The sequence below is a fragment of the Anser anser genome (assembly GCF_964211835.1).
Source record: "Anser anser genome assembly, contig: HAP1_SCAFFOLD_327, whole genome shotgun sequence".
In the NCBI taxonomy this organism is placed as follows: Eukaryota; Metazoa; Chordata; class Aves; order Anseriformes; family Anatidae; genus Anser; species Anser anser.
This window is the reverse complement of record NW_028153767.1, coordinates 27,743-44,693: the sequence shown is the minus strand read 5'-3', so window position 1 is coordinate 44,693 and position 16,951 is coordinate 27,743. Positions and strand designations below refer to the sequence as shown.

The following is a 16,951-nucleotide window of genomic DNA, read 5'->3' as shown; positions in this document are numbered from 1 at the left end:
TAACTGGAGTATTTCTGCTGTTTTGCATTTTGTGGTGTGTTTTTTTTTTGTTTTAAATGTGGAATAATTATCCACATGGATAAGGAACTCACTTTCAATAATGCAGTCCTGGCAGCCCTTCTATGGAACAACACTCCAAAGCAACATATAAAATGCAAATATTTTAAGAGAGGATCAAAAATAAAATTACTTGTCTAATTAAGGAAAATGAACTAGAATTTAGGGTAGGGGAGAGTTACGTGGTAAAACACAGTGTAAGCAGTGCAGACAGGACAAAAGCAGGTACTATTTTAACTGAAGCTGGAACAAAGAAAAAGCTAGTCCAGGAAATTCTACTACTGTAATGATCATCTTGTGTGAGATAACTTGCTGCTTAGAAAGAGAAAGAGCCTGGCATTTTAAAAAAAATCTGGAAACACAGAAGAGGAAACAACACTTCCCAGGAAGTTCCAAAAAGTGGTTAAACCACAGACTTACTCTCAGGTTCAAACTGAACTCCTTTGTATTTTCAAATAAAACAGAAAATCAGGCTGTCACTGTGGAATAAATTATGTGATTTCGATAATGGGTGCTAACACAATATTTTCAGGTCTCTAGGGTTTAATTCAAAATCCGCCATCATTAGCGTTTCCCTCATAGTAGGTGCTTTTGTTTTCATCTTATTTCTGCATATTGTATGTTTTTAATTTTCTCAAGATTAAATTATCTTTGTTTTCTGTATGTTGTGACAAAAATAGACTTCAAAAATGAAAAATAATCAAAGCATTCTTTTAGAAAAAAAAGAGCTAACACCACTTTTTATTAAGAGTATTTTTGAGATGCAGAGATCAAAGCATAAAGCAAGTGGCAAAAGAAAGTATCAAAACACACAGTCAGGTAATTTTTAAATTACCTTAAATTTAAAAAGTTTCTCTCCTCTTTGCTCTCCAGAAAATTTTACAAAATTTACAAACAAAGCTAATTTTTCTAACTACTTCTGGAATAACTACATTGTGTTCTATAAAAATACAGCTTTGAAGATAGAGAAGCTGTTATTTTCTGTATTACGGTTAGTATTGACTGTTGTTGAAATTAAGCCTTTTTTAAAATGGGAAAGAATGTTTTGACAGGACTCTATGATATATCTCAAACCACAAGCAAAATAACACTATGATAAACTGTGTCAGTAGTGTAGTTCATGAGGGATATTACAGTTAGCATAAAGAAATAAAGATTAATCCAAAATGCTTACCATGCTGATGGACAGTTGGAAGGAAGAAATCCATGTTCCCATCACCACTACCACTGCCATCATTTCTAAAGAGCTCAGCAACTTTAAGATGACAGACATACAGATATATACACATATATACATTTATAAATCAGAGCGCAAGCAAAGAGAAATTTAAACTATTCTGGACAACAGGAAAAAAAGAGGGAAGCACTCTAGGAAGGTATCAACTTTGCTTCTGAAAGTGTACAGGAGTTCTAATAAAGACTGAAATATTTACATATGCCACCTCTTACTTAATTTATGACATTGGAAATAGCAATGGGAAGTCAGAATGAAAGAAAACACATACACATAGTTTATCTTTCCTCTCTTTCCCTCTTTGTGTCCCCATTTTGTATTTCCCCTTTCTCACTCCTAACTGAGGCTTGTCATGGAGGAATCTGAATTGAAAAAAAAAAAAAAAAAAAAAAGGTAGGGGAGACGATAAAGTCCCTCAAGCTCCTTATTCTAATATTTTCTCACAAAGTGAAAATGTTGGGAAAATCTGCAGAAAACTTAACTAATGGGGACTTCATAAGCTTTGTGTTTGTGTTGGAAAGGCCAAAAAGAAGGCTCATTTTAAAAAGGCTATATAGTTACTGGATTACTAAAGTTAGTTGTAAATTTTCTGTCACAACAATTTGAAAGAGAAAAGTTTGACTCCTTTTAACAAAACAACTATTCAACCAAAAAGACAAAATACGTGAAAAGTCTCAAGACTTTACCAAAAGAATCACTGAGACCATGTTGCACCATAGACACATACAATCATAGCAGAGAGCTGGATTAATTCAAGGAAATCTGATACATCCTCCCAGAAGGGACCACACTTGCAATTTCTGAATTGTTTAAAAAAATAACATCAGTTTAAAAAAAAAAAATCAATTTATGGCTGTCAGTGTTTCTAATTACTTTTCCCTCCAACAAGCTTTACAATCTCCGTTAAAATTTTTCTCAAATGGAAAAAAAAATCTGTAAGGTATTCAGGGGTTTATGTGGCAGCACCACTATGCTTTGCCGTCCCTTCAGACTAGCCCTTCAAACCAATAATTCTTTCAAGTGTTTGTCTTGTTCTTACAGACAGTTATCTACGAGCTACCTCTGCAGCTACAGCTCAGCAAACTCCCTATGGCCCTCAACATCCACAGCCTATTACTGCTATAATCCATTTGACCTATGTATTGCAGTTCTTCTGATTTCACTCATGTGGAAGAAAAAACAAAACAAAACAAAAAAAAACCCAAAACAAACAAACAAAAACACAACACTTTGACTGTTTAGCCTTAAATATTTTATAAATATTCCATATTTTTGAAATGCAACATATTGCTAATATATTTTTGCATTATTTTAGTTCTCATTACCAACCATGAAGTTATACAAAGTGAAAAGCAGCAATTGCCTTTAGATGACCTAACAGATGGCAGTGATACACTTTCCCTAATACATGGTAATAATATACTTGCTATGGGATCTGGTTGTTTCCACCAAGGATTAAGAAAAGAACTGAGGAACAGTTCTTCCCTACGAAAAAAGACAGCTGTATGGGGGTGGGGATGTAGAGGTGCTTTTTGTTTGTTTTCAGAAATAACATAGAAAATAATGCCAAGAAAGACAAGATTTTTATGAACGAGTAGAGGTCATGAAAATACAACTAAGGGACTGATATATGTGCCTTACCTCCTCCCTCTGGGTTCAACAGCTCCACTTTAAACGTTTTTTCTAATTCAGGAATAGTATTATCAGTGATGTTAACAGTAATGTACTTGTATCTTTCTCCTGGCTGAAATTCCAGTGTACCCACAACAGCCTGCAATATAAGAGCTCTTCATATTTTTGTTCAAGTCTAATGTTTTCATCCATATAAAAAAAAGAAACAGAACCTTCATTTTGTCTTTTTCAAAACATCTACTTTTCCTCACTTAAGCTTTAAAAAAAAATCTGAAAAATCTGTTTTACAAAAGAAAAAAAAAAAGAAGAAGACATCTAAGTTGACATACTGGTGAGCATCTGCATTCATGTACATTTTTCTTATTTTTCTGCACAAATGATCAGTTGGACAAGCAAGTGCAGATACATGCAGGTTATTTTGCTAGGCATATACAAATCCCAGTATGTACAAGCATAATGTTAACCTGTACATGCACTTGAATAATATGGTCTGTAACAACAGCAAAACTCACAAATTGCTACACTGGAAACTCTGTTAAGAAAAAAAAAAAAAAGTTCAAAACCAGAGGCTTTTCCTAGACAATGCAACTTACTGCAGAGAAAAGAATGGAGAAGTCACATGATGTATATTTTTAAGTGAATATTACATATCCATTTGCCACATCACCTTGTAAAGTAGTCTTTCTGTGAAAGAATCATAGCTGGGCTAGAGCAGTCAAACTGAAAGCTATCTCCACGATAAATAACTCTAATTAATTCCAAAACAATTATACCACCTTGGCAGTTGCCATACCTGATAATCTTTGGGACTGAAAGCTGTGACTGGCACTGTTCTGTATTCCACCAGAACTGTTCCAAGAAGGCCTTGTGCACGAACTACCAGTAATCTGACGTGTCCAGCTTCTTCTTTAATAGTAATATGGGGCACAGAAGAGGCTGGAAGAATCATTTTATCACCTGGCTGAGGAGGTGGCCCCACAGAGAACTGGAGCAGACCTGGAAGACAAGAATTACTACTTACATGGCTTTTCATAACAAATTTTAAAGATGATAAACAATTTAAATAAAGTGATTGATAACATATCTTGTGATGGTTCTGAAATTAAAAACCACATATACCAGTATACCCTTAAGCCTCAATCACACTATTTCCAGAGATGTGCTGTGTGCCTTACCCTCTCTCACTGATATTCTTGTCAGTCTTGATAAAAGGCACAGCACAATAATAAAACCTTCTCTTCCCAAAAGAGCCTCACAGGCCACGGTTTTGCGTATTTACTGGTACAAGACATATGGAGAAATGACTCTCATTGTCAGGAATTCTCATTTGATGAAAAACCTGGACAGGATCAACTACATGCAGAGCCTTTATTTGCCCTCACAAGAGAATCATTGCTTGTTTGGGCAGGGAAGATTTGAGGCCTTTTTGTAAAATTATAAAAGAAAACTAATTCAGTATTCATTCATGTATATAAACAATGAATTAATTCAAGTTAGATAAAGTGGAATATATGAGATTGCTTCCTCAACTATTACAACCAAGCAAAGTTTTCATCTGACTGGAAAGAACTACACAATAATCTGAAACAAAGCTGTATAATTCCCATCATTGTTACCGTATGGGTGGTCACTGGCTTTGATGCTGATATCAGTAGTTTCCTTTTCTGGATCTATACTTGCTCCACTGGTAGGAGTTGAACCTAGTTTCCCATCTCCAGACACTGCAGAGACTAATGTCACACGGAAATATTCATTTAACTCCGGAATGTCATCATCAATAACATGCAAATTTAACACCTAGAGAAGGACCAAATCATGGAGAAATCAAACCATGCAACATTCTTTGATTAGTCAGTCAGCTGTATCTGCTGTATAGTTCTGAAAGCAAAGGACACTATTTTTGCTCTCCACATAAATTCAACTAATTTCTAAGATAACATTTTATGTCTAGAATATGCTTTCCAAAAACAATGCTTCCAAGCTACTGGAAATGGAAGGCATATTTTCTGAATTGTTTCAAACTACATAAATAAGTGATAATAAATACTTGTTTGGTTGGTTTTGTATATCTTCACAAAAGCAGAGTTTAATTTCCATGTACTGAACATGAAATATCTGATAAATTTTAAAATCTTTTTGAAATTATGCTTATGAAGAGACATTACAGTGATTAATCCAATTTAGAGAGCAAATAAATTGAGCTTATTATACCACCTGACACTTTGACCTGCAGATCATACGATTTACTAACATAACCTTGCTCTAAACACGCTAACACATTCACTTCAGAAAATTCCATCTTTCTTTATGTTTCGATATGGTCGGACAAACATATAGAAAACATTTAAGTAGCTGATCATATTTAGAGGCATGGTAATGAGTAGATTACAAATGTCAGTTGAAAGTCCCTTAGGATATCCCACCTGAAGAGCAGCTTGCTACCAGCCCGTTTCTTAGAGCCATGCACATTAGCTCCTCTGTATGTATGCAGTAAATTGGACCAGTAAGCTGTGTAGCAAGAGCCTACATCAGCCATTTTCTGCCACTAGATAGAGTAATGTGGGCCTCGTCTATGTTGCCATGCTAGAAAAGCTTTGGAAATTTCTGCTATATATGATTGTATGAAATGCAGTAATATCATTTCACAGAGAAATAAAGCTGAATGAACAAACTATTATAACATGAATGAACTATTTTCAGATACCACACGCTTTTGCCAGTCATCACATTATCCAGATTCACAGTTCTAGTGAAGTCACTGGGATCCCTGCAAATGACTTCAGCGAATTTGAGTCCACATTGACTTCTGCAGCCTGATATAAGTGAAACTGAGGATGGTATTTTCTACTCACAATTCATCCTTATTATACAAACAATAATAGAAAGTGTATGTTGTTTCTACAGTACTGTGGTCCCGCACCACTTCTTCAAATAAATTTAACAATTCTGTGCTGTACATCAGGATTGAATTCATTGAAACAGATTATTTTTATTTCTATTTCTAGCACACGCTGTTTATTACCACAGAATTTTAATCATAGGACAGCCCACGTTGGATGGGACATCAAAAGATGAAGTTCAATGTTTCATGGAAAAAAAAAAAATAGATGAAATAATCCAGCACCATGTTCAACTGCATCTTAAGCACCCCTGGTGATGGGAATTCTACCATAGAACCATACATTGGTTTGGGCTGGAAGGGACCTTAAAGCCCACCCAGCGCCACCCCCTGCCATGGGCAGGGACACCTCCCCCCAGCCCAGGCTGCCCTCAGCCCCATCCAGCCTGGCCTTGGGCTCTGCCAGGGATGGGGCAGCCGCAGCTCCTCTGGGCAGCCTGGGCCTGGGCCTCACCGCCCTCTGAGGGAAGAATTTCCTCCTTCGCCCCCTCCCTCGCCCTGCTGCCCACGCTGCTGTTGGTGCAGCCCAGGGTACGGGTGGCTTTCTGGGCTGCAAGCACACATTGCCGGCTCATGTCGAGCTTCTCATCAACCACCACGCCCAGGTCCTTCCCCCCCCAAGGGGTGCTCTCAGTGCTTTCTCTGCCCAGCCTGTGTTTGTGCTTGGGATTGCCCTGGCCCAGATGCTGAGGTCGGGACAACCCGACCCTGTCCCTAAGGAAGTCGTTCCAGTAGTTGTAAAAAATTTCAAGACAAAACCTCTCCCACTCTATCTTTGTACTCTTTGCCCTCTGTCTTCTCCTGTGGTTTCTTGAGAAGAGAGAGCCTCTGTCAACTCTGGAGCTGCCCTTTAGGTACTGTAATAATGGGATCAAAGTCCCCTTCTAAAGGGTGAAAAGATCTAACCCCTTGAGTCTTTCCTTAGAGGACAGGTTCTCCAGCTCTTTGATCATCTTTCTGGCCCTCTTTTGGACCTCCAGTCTGCCCACATAATTTTTTAATTGTGGGCCTCTGTAGCTTTGAATTCCTACTCTTCAGTGTATCCTGGTATCCTGGTATTTCTTTTTTCTTTTTCTTTTTTTTTTAAACTAATTCAGATAAGGAATTTCGTAAGACTTTTAGAAAGCTTTCTCAGAAGCAGCTAAAGCTTCCCTTATGTATCATTTCTCTTTCTCTCCCCCAACTCAGAGATGCAATTCTGATTACCAATTTCAGGTGTCTCTAAGGCCAGAATATTGAATAATTTCCTTATGTTCCAGTTGCTCGCACACTTTATGCAGAGGAATAGATTAAAGCAGACAGTAATCATTTCAGGGAGACTCAAAAACAGCTATTGTTACAAGAACACCTTTAATCTCCTGTTTCTGATTTTGAATTTAAAAGGAGACAGAACCTGGATAGCCTTGAGTGCAAGAACAGCAATGAATCTTACTATTGCCTATTTAATTGTTGTGGACATAAATTTGAGTTACAACACTCAGATCAAACCTGATCATTTTCCAATTTCGAAAGTACATGGACTATCTACACTTTTTAAAGTATATGTACACATACACATAAATACAGTTAATATTTTTTATGTATATGTACATATATCTAATATGTACATGCACACATGGTGACTTTTGAACTGACATATACACAGAGCTACAAATAACACTTTCTTGTTGTCAGGGATGGAAAAAAAGAAAGAAAGAAAATATATATATAACAAAAAAATAACAACATAAAATAACAAAATAAAAAATAATAAGAAGAAAAGCCATGTGAAGTAAACACTCTCTAGTATGCAAACCAGCCAAGCACCCTCAGAAGGTATTTTCCAGGAGGTTTGTAAAGGACAGGATGAATTGTTAATAGGAAGGTAGGGTTTACCTCTGATCTCTGCCAAGGAACGAATGTGATAGTGCCACTGCTATTAGAAAAATCGGTAACAGAGTAATTAATGCCAGTGGAATCAACCTGTGAGATAATGTACTTTATATACACATAGTCTAGGGCTCCCCTTGTACGCTCCACAACACAGGATATAGTGGAACCTTCATCAGCAGTCTGGAAGAAAGCAAAAATTTGGAACGTTTATTACTGTCAAAGTAAATCAAGGCAATTTCATTAAATAACACGAAAATATTTAATGCCAGACAAATGTTCAAGTAAAAAATTGCTGTCATGTTACTTTCAGCTCTTTTGGAGTGTTAGGAAGCTGAAACTGACCTTGATGCCAATCAGAACAATCCTAGTGGAATCTGCAAAAGTCTGATGCCTCCCTGAGGACTATTAAGGTAACAAATAACAATACACTGCAGTTCGTCCTGGACACAACCCCTTTCCTAAAACTATGCGTCAGAGACAGAATCAATATGCTTGAAATGTACCTGTCGAAAGCAAATGAAACTATTGCTTTATAATAACGTCAATATTGTAATTTTCCTTAGCAATAATTTAAAGAAAGATTTGGATCAGCACTTTCTCTAACCAGACACACTATGGATAGAAATAAACTATACCATCATCATTCAGAAAAACAGATTTTTCTCTTCTACTGTCCTCCTTACAATTCTGTATCTTCACAGATAACATGACTTCTGCAGCGACAACTTCACGTCTCTGGAATGAAGCTTTAATTGGTACTGACCTTCTATTTTAGAAAATAACGTTCATAAAATTAACATAGAAAATAATTTTATCTGAAAGTTATTGGAAAGGTTAAAGCTATCTTATGCATTAGATAAATTTCAGGGCTGCTTTGTAAGAAAGCATAGATACTGTGTGTGACTTCAGCTGCCTAGTAGACAGATATGCACAGTTAAACTACTGGTAAAAAAATGCTGTGTTCCTGCATCACCACTAAGAGCTCTAATACTTCCCTGGTGAAATGGACATATGATAGGTGCAAAACAATTACCGTGCCATATAATTATTTTTTTTCTTCATGGTTGGCTGATGATCTGTGGCATCACAGCGTATCAGAGGTACTTGAACCTGAAGGAATCTATTATCATAGCATATGGTAGGCACACAATAAGCAAACTGAACCAAACTGAAAACTAGTATCACTCAGGCAAGACAGTTATTTTAAAAACATCATAAGCACTTTGATTAAAAAAGAATGTAATTAAAGCTCATAAGAGTTCCCAAATGAAAACTATATTAAATTTTTTTTTCCACAAAATAATCCAATACCAGTAGAGATAGCTATCATGTTATTCCCCCTTATAATTGATTAAAGAAGTAAAGAATGATTTATGTTTATTTCAAGCCTCCTCAAAAAGTAGCAAGTTTACACTCTGCATATAGAATGGATACCACTGAAAAAAGATTTCATCTGTTAAAACTAAAACAACAAAAAAAACCACTACTAAATCAACCAACTGACATCAAACATATGCAAATTATAACTTAGTTTATGACAGCAAATGAAGGTGGAAAAATCCATAACACTTTGTCATTGCATGATCTCTAGTAAAATTATCTCAAACACATCATGTGACACAGAAAACTAAAATAAAAATCTTTGCAATAATCCATTCTCAAAAAAAAACCAGAGAATTAAATCTTACATTTTAACTGGTAACTCAAATGTAACAGAAGTGAAGGTAAAATATTTTTCTAGAAAAAAAAAATTAAGCCTTAGTCTTCAGTTTATATAGTAAACTAAATTTTCTTAACCATTTTTTTCTTTAGTTTTTTAAAATTATATAGTAAATCCCAGTGGAACTGAGGTTGTATTAACAGAACATATGCATCTCCAAATCCTAGGAAAACTTTGCTTAACCACAAAAGCAAACACTGCAAAATCTAGGGTTTGTTCAGGTCACTTGGTCCTGCCATTTAGCTTTCTGTGCCTGAAATATCACCTACAATTTCCATTATGACCACCTTACCTCAGGGATACATGCTCCAGTGAAGCCAAATAAACCATTAGCATTATCACTTTTCTGTATTCTTAATCTTGCTGTGGTGTTTTCTTGTGAAATTCGAGCTCCACCACGCACAGAAATGAGCTTTAGTATGAATAATTCTTCTCCTTCTTCCTCTTTGTCATCCTTTGCAGACACGATGAATGATTTATTGGTCTCTCCTTGCCAATACTCCAAATACCCAGAGACAGGGTGGACATCACTTTTTGCAGGAGTTGCATGAAGTTCATAGATCTCTGCTCGTGTCAACTTACGCTCATAAAGCCTTACATCCTGCATTAACCCTGTGTACCTACTGCTGCCGTTGATTCCTGCTCCAATTCTTACTATTCCTGGACCTGAGAAGGAAATTATAATTTTTTCTCATGTTATTGTATTTGTATGAAACAGTCAGCAACTGACTACCTGTTTTTCTTAAAAACCAATGGTAAACTGTTCATTGTCCCTGGATGAGGAATCATATTGATCTTGAGATCCAAAATCAGGAGGTTCCTTGAGCCTCATCTCAATGTTACAGGTAAGTCCTCACAGGCCAAACAATTCCATCCTATGCTGTCCAAGTTTTTCATCCTATTAGTTCTAGCAGCACATTATCATCATCCCTCATTTTTATAAGTCTTAGAGACTTGAGGCTCCCTCTTTCCTCCACAGATTTTCAGAGCAGAACTGCAACCCCTTTTAGCCCTTGTTTTGCTGAACAAATCCTACTTTGTTTCCCTCTGCTAGGGCAGCTGATCCATTCTGATGATACTCATGATTACTGCATTAACCCTTCTGGACATCCATTTCATCCACCACACTGTAATTCCATGCAAATTCCAAACTCTTTTTACAACAGCATTTATATTTCTCTGTCTCCAAACTATAGGATCACAGCTGCCTCATATTCATTCCTACTCTATCCTATTCTGTGCCATGCTATGCTCTTGTGCTAAAACACACACATCAGCTGTTTTCAGTTGCCTTTCAGAAAACGAAAGAAAACAAACAAACAAACAAAGCTGTGCTCTTCAGTGTATTGTCATACATATGACACTGAGTGGCAGTTGTAGAGATGAGCAACCACAGGAACTGATAAAAGTCCCAGGGCACAAAGTGGAGGATGCTGAGAAAAACTGGGCTGCTATGCACACCACTGTGTATTACCCAACATTCAACGGAGAGAGATGACATACTTGCCTTACTATTGCATTATCCCCAGACACACGCCATCCCCACTAATAAAGAAAATTTACAGCACAGACATATCCTTCTAGCAATAAAAGCATCATTGCATTTCACATATATTTGTTCTAGAAACCGAGGGAGGGAAAAAAAAAAAACCTCTCAGCCTCTCAGCTTAGCTACAGTACTGCAAGTGTGATGGAAATTACTAATTGCAGAAGTACTATTCTTTTTACAAATGGAAAATTTGATTTCTTAAACTTCAACCTGGAATTTTAAAAGCAGAAATAAAATAGTACACCATACAATTAATAGTCCTCTACTCTCACTCAACATCGCAGCAGTTTGAATTTTTTAGAACATTCACACAATTTCCATAGGCTTTCTGAAAATCCTCAAAGAATTCTTATCCATTCCTTTCAATTAACTTAACAGATATAATCATTTCAGTGTATTTCTTCCACCTTTGAAGTGGCTAGACTATGCATTTCAGAGCTTTATATATGGAGAAAAATAGCAAAGGCTCACCATCAAGAATTGCTTCTCCTTTTAGACTCTTCATTCCTCCCAGAACTAGAATTCCATCAACGTAAAATTCAATTATACTTTCATCCAGAGTAATCAGAACGTGAAGCCAAGTATTCTCATCCAGGTATTTCATGACTGATGTTTTAGCCATGTATGTCATATTGGACCCTAATGCTGTATAATGAAGCACTACAGAAACATGAGAATCATTTGTCTGAATTTTCACACCATAATATAAAGTCCCATTATCGTTATCCTTTTCAACTATATAGCCATCTGTACTGACATTAGGAATTAACCAAGCTGAAAATGTAAAATTGGTTACTGCATTATTTCCATTGTATGGGTATTCAGGACCGATAATGCCAAATGCATCCTCTTTTCCACTGAAATACAGAGCGTCTGTTCCACTGTGATGGCGCCTCATGTGGGGCTGTGATTGTACTGAGCTTGGGAATGATCCAAGCAACAAGAAATCTACCATTGATGGCAGTCCAGCTTGGAAGGTACTAGACAGTATTTCCCAACCTAGTCGGACAACACCAAAGGTGCCTTGCTGTCTCCAGATGGTGAAGTCCGTAATATAGGAAAGGTCATCTTCAGAAAGAGTATCTTCCACTATCTCTCTGTCCTGGCTCTCTGGATCTATAACAAACACTCCAAAAGGGTCATAATTGAAAGGGATCATGACAGTTACAGTAGGACTGGTTTCAGATAACTGACCACCAGGACCAGGAGACCCACCTGCGTAATAGAAGTTAGAGTAAAAGTTAATGATTAAACAACACACTCAGAAAAAAGTTTCAAAGTACTTTTTTTTTTTTTTAATAAAACAAGTTTCTAAAAAAACCTCAAACCCTCCTTTAAGATCCTCTGGACTTATAGCAAATGATCTAACTTGAAAATTACATAGGTTAATTGTATTATTCTTAAAACACTGTGCTGATGTAATTTCAGTAGAAAACAAACCCACATGCTATTTTTCAGCTGTAAAACACACAGATGTCTTTCAGGTGAAACATGACAAGGTCCATCTTTTCTTAATTAGCCAATAAGGTAGGTTACCTTTGATTCGTTTGATAAGCATGGGGGCCAAATTCAATTCTTGTATTGCTCAAAGACTTACAGGAATAGAGAATGGCAAAATCTTGCCTGTTGCCTCTGATACAGAAGTACATACACCTTGCAGAAACAGTAACCAGTTGTGTGTTAAAACTGCTGCCCAGTCCTGGTGTTAGTCATCTATCTTTGCACAGTAAGAATTCATGATATGAAGATCATGTTGTGAATGGAGAATCTCCGTGTTCAAAGTGTACAGTGATCTACCTGTTATAAGCAGGAAATCTTTTGTACATCCGTATGGACTTCACTTACAGGAAAGGCCAACACACATTTTCGCTTGTATCAGAGCACAGAAGACCATGAATAGTACTAAAGTGGAATTAATCCAGATTAGGAAATGTGTCCAGTAGCAATTTAAAGTTGTAATTTAAGTCATGTGAAGTGGTAACTACAAGTATTTTACCTCCTCTAGGGAAACAAACAAACAAAAAAGCAACCTCTATTATGGTAGACACACATAACCTTTAATACCTTTGTTATTTCTTTGTTAGTATCTTTGTTTTATATTTTGTGCATGGAGATCTATGTATCTGAAATTCAGAACTCTTGGTTTTTGAAATGAAACTTCTGAACTTTAAGAAGTTTAATTTCAAAAACCAAGAGGCATCCCTTTTAAAGTTCAGATCACCAAAATGTGTTTAACAGTAATTCGGGAACTGAGTAACTCTCTATATATGGAAATCAAGATTAAATGAAAAATAAGACCTAAAACCTTACCAGAAAAGCATAGGATATCAAGACATGATTCAAAGCAATGCTCTTTCTAGTGTTGGTTTCTTTTTGATTGATTAAACATAACTCTTTTCTACCAGATATGAAGGAAATGGTGATATGGAAGACAATACCTGAAGCATTCACCAACTTTAGAATGTAAAATTCATTGAATTCAGGAATTCTATCTGAAATGGCACGTAGTGTTATTGACTTCGACCTTTCACCATCCATGAAGCACACAGTCCCATAAGTTTCATAGAATTCTTCTCCTGGCTTCAGTGCAGAGTTATTATCAAACAACTGCCAGGTCAAAGAAACATTGCCGAAGTGTCCTCTGTGTCTCAAAATCCTGTTCAGTGATACAGAAAGAATGAGAGTCCTGGCAGGCATGCATCAGCGTTGAGTAGAAAAGGAAAATGTGGAGACTCCTTTTACTGTAATCTTCCTTACAGTAAGAAGTAATATACTATGTAATATAAAGTAAAATGCTAATATACTACAACTGTTCCATGAAGCCTTCCTTTTAAAGGCAACCACTTTTGCAGTACAATTCTACTCCCGGAATACGTACTTTAGAAAACAGAAGTAGCATACGCAGGTCCATGCAGAATACTACTGTGAAGCTACACATCACTGTGTCTTGTAATTCCAATTTATAATAATAAATATGAATGCATAATAGTTCAGAAAGTTAACATTAAAAATTAATATACTTGGACACTCTTAGACAGGAAAGAGAATCATCTACATTTAACCACAAACGTTTCTCCTTTCAGTCATCAAGTCTACTTAAACTTTTTCTTACACTTGTATTAAATTAGAATTACATTCTACGGCTTTCAGAAATCTACTGTTATTTGCGATTAAGAACGTAGTAAATGAAAAGATTTTTTTTTTTTTGGTAACTATCTGCTAACACAATTACACTAATTTCAAAAAGGCACTACAAATAAAAAGTGACCCATACAGTGCCTTTATTAAGAGTGCGCTTACATACAGGAAGTTTGCTTCTGTCGGTTTGCACGGTGACATAAAATGCCTTATAAATAGATTATATCAGGTTGAAGAATTAGTTCAGCTAAACTAGTCCAGCCACAGCAACACATTTATGTTGTTTCTGCTTCCAAAGGTTTTTCTTCTGTGGCGTTAACCAGGGTGCTCTATCCCAGCTGTGTAGCGCTGCTGCACTAACTCCAATTACCTCATTAAAACCTCTGTGTTTTCGGTGGTTTGGTTACATGCTACTTTGACCACTTTTTTATATGCTACACAACTGTCAAAGTAGTGACAGTATGGAAGAGACAGATCCCTAGTAAATATATTTTATCAATGATGACTGAGCAGGTTCCTCAGATGTTGGAGATCTTGGTATCCTATAATTCCATAAAGCACCTGTATATAAGCATGTTTACATCAAAACAATATTCTTAACACCACCAAATCCACAAAAATTATCCTGCAGATTAGACTATAAAGGACAAAAAAACAACAAAGCCCAAAACAGTGAACAGCACAACAACAAACACACAATGAACTTAATATCCTCTTTTCTTGAGACTATTCATATTTCAGATGTATTGACACAAGCATAAAGAACCAATTCACAGCCATAAGCATCTGCTTCAAGGCTTTAAAACAAACAGACAAAAAAAAAAGGATGATTTTTTAAATGCAAGAAGAACCTCTTCCCTAACTATTTGCACTATCGCATTTATTGTGACCTAACTTCTCTTTACAGCCTGTCTCAAGATTTCTTAACGAAAAATCATTTTTTCATCCAATTAAAACCCCATAGTAAATTTATGAAATGAATGTAACAAGGCGAGATGCCAAGTGCATTCAATTTTTAACCCTGCTAATTCTTCAATATATCATGGTGGCACAAAGGAAAATACTTTCAAAGGTCAGACTAATGAAGAGTGTCACATCCAGACTTTAAGTATAGATTTCAATCTGTAATTAACAGATAAAAGAAAAAAAAAATACAAAAAATACAAAAACAGTAGTTTGCAGTTGAAAATTTCAAAGATGGGTACAAAAAGCCACCTAGTGCCACACAGTTTTATTTAGCTATTTGTTGAGTGGTTTTTTTTCTTTTTCTGTCAGCCTAGGTTATATTGTGCTCAATCATTCAGATTTTTCTGTATCTACAGGTTCCTGAGATTATAACAGAACATCAATGCTGAAGTCTTATTTAGTTACATTTCAACATGAGCTTCTGTGCACTTTTTAATATTTACTGTGTACTCCATAGTATTACAGGTGATGTCTTCAACACATTACAAATCATTTAATCCAAAATTTTGTAAAACTGTTTTTCTATAGTGCACTTCTATCAATGCACACTTGTGCATTTGATTTAATCAAAGTGCTATTTATAAAGTACCACATACACCAGTTCCAAAAGAGTGCAAAGATATTCTTTAAACGTTACTTACCAAAAAATGTTACTTTTGCCTTCTTCAACTGGCTTCTCTAAAGGTTCCAAAGAGAAAATTCCATTAGGATCATCATTTGCTTCAATAATAACTGTTGCCATTCCAGCCTTAAAGATAACTGTATCTCCTAAAAAAGAGGACAATTATTATTACTAAAATTGGAATCAGAAATGTAGGTAACTCTAAATCCAATTATGTTTTCTACTCACTACAATTGCTTTTATACAAAGAAAAGGACAATTATAAAAGTCAGTGAAAAACAGAATTTGAGGTATTCAGCAGCAGGCAAATCAGAGTAAAAGTATTTAAGTAGTGTACCATCCAGAGAGCAAGACGTAAGATTTTCAGGAAAAATGACATGAACTGAGAAGATGTGATTCTTACTACACAGTATCCTTGCATGTAGTTGTTATGTGAGGAAACATTTTCTGTTTGATCATCTGGACAAGTCAAAAGAATAAGATATTCAGAGGTACAGAATAAAAGAGTAAGGTATTCAGAGAGCCCCGACCTTCTTTAGACCTAGAAGAAAAGTATTGCATTTAAACTAAATACAAGCTATGAGCAATGTCTAAGAGTTTATTCACTCCCATATCAAAGAATATCTAAAAGGAAGAAACATAAGATTCTTATTATGTAGATGGGAAGCTAGCAGGCTTTCAGTGTGCATATTAGTACAGGTAAATATTAAGGGATGTTAATTCTAACTCCATTGCATTGTCCATAGATGAACATAATGTGTCCACACCCACCCCATTTTTTGTCTTCTTTGAAAGTGTCCGACTAAATTTTGTTCCACGTTAAACAATGTGCTTATTCCTCTAACTTCATATACCTCTATTTGTATTTTCTCTCAGGAACAACAGTCCCCAAAAAAATTTCAGAACAGTCAAGGCCACTGTATGTAACCAATCATAGAAAGAAAACCAACTTTTGCTTTCAGGAATATGTATAGAAATATTCTTTATTCTTAGTGATTCTAGAATGGCTGTAAAACTATATGATGCTCATTTTAGAGGAAAAAGGAGGCTATGGATACCCATTCCCCATGTGCTAGGAGAAAAGCCATGATATGTTCCCAATGGGGTAGTATTGGGAGCTACCAGTAGATCCTGAAGAAAGTTATTAAAGTAGAAAGAGACAACAAAAGAGAAAACTTATGAAGGAAGAAGAATGGTTTTGTCTAATCCTTTCCCTAGTCTGATATTTTATAAGAGACCTGGGTACTACAGTGAATACCAGC

General features: G+C 36.0%; 1 protein-coding gene across 1 annotated transcript in view; it reads right to left on the bottom strand.

The window, feature by feature from the left end:
• The window catches only part of LOC310891514 (adhesion G-protein coupled receptor V1-like), a gene marked incomplete at its 5' end in the record, with an annotated part of 72,717 nt that overhangs the window by 29,088 nt on the left and 26,678 nt on the right, over positions 1–16,951 (bottom strand). The window contains 9 exons of the mRNA XM_083853789.1: positions 1,232–1,312; positions 2,933–3,062; positions 3,717–3,919; positions 4,540–4,720; positions 7,698–7,874; positions 9,707–10,080; positions 11,435–12,178; positions 13,402–13,619; positions 15,709–15,835. Coding sequence (XP_083709915.1) covers positions 1,232–1,312; positions 2,933–3,062; positions 3,717–3,919; positions 4,540–4,720; positions 7,698–7,874; positions 9,707–10,080; positions 11,435–12,178; positions 13,402–13,619; positions 15,709–15,835 — 2,235 coding nt within the window. The remainder of the gene's footprint in view (positions 1–1,231; positions 1,313–2,932; positions 3,063–3,716; positions 3,920–4,539; positions 4,721–7,697; positions 7,875–9,706; positions 10,081–11,434; positions 12,179–13,401; positions 13,620–15,708; positions 15,836–16,951) is intronic.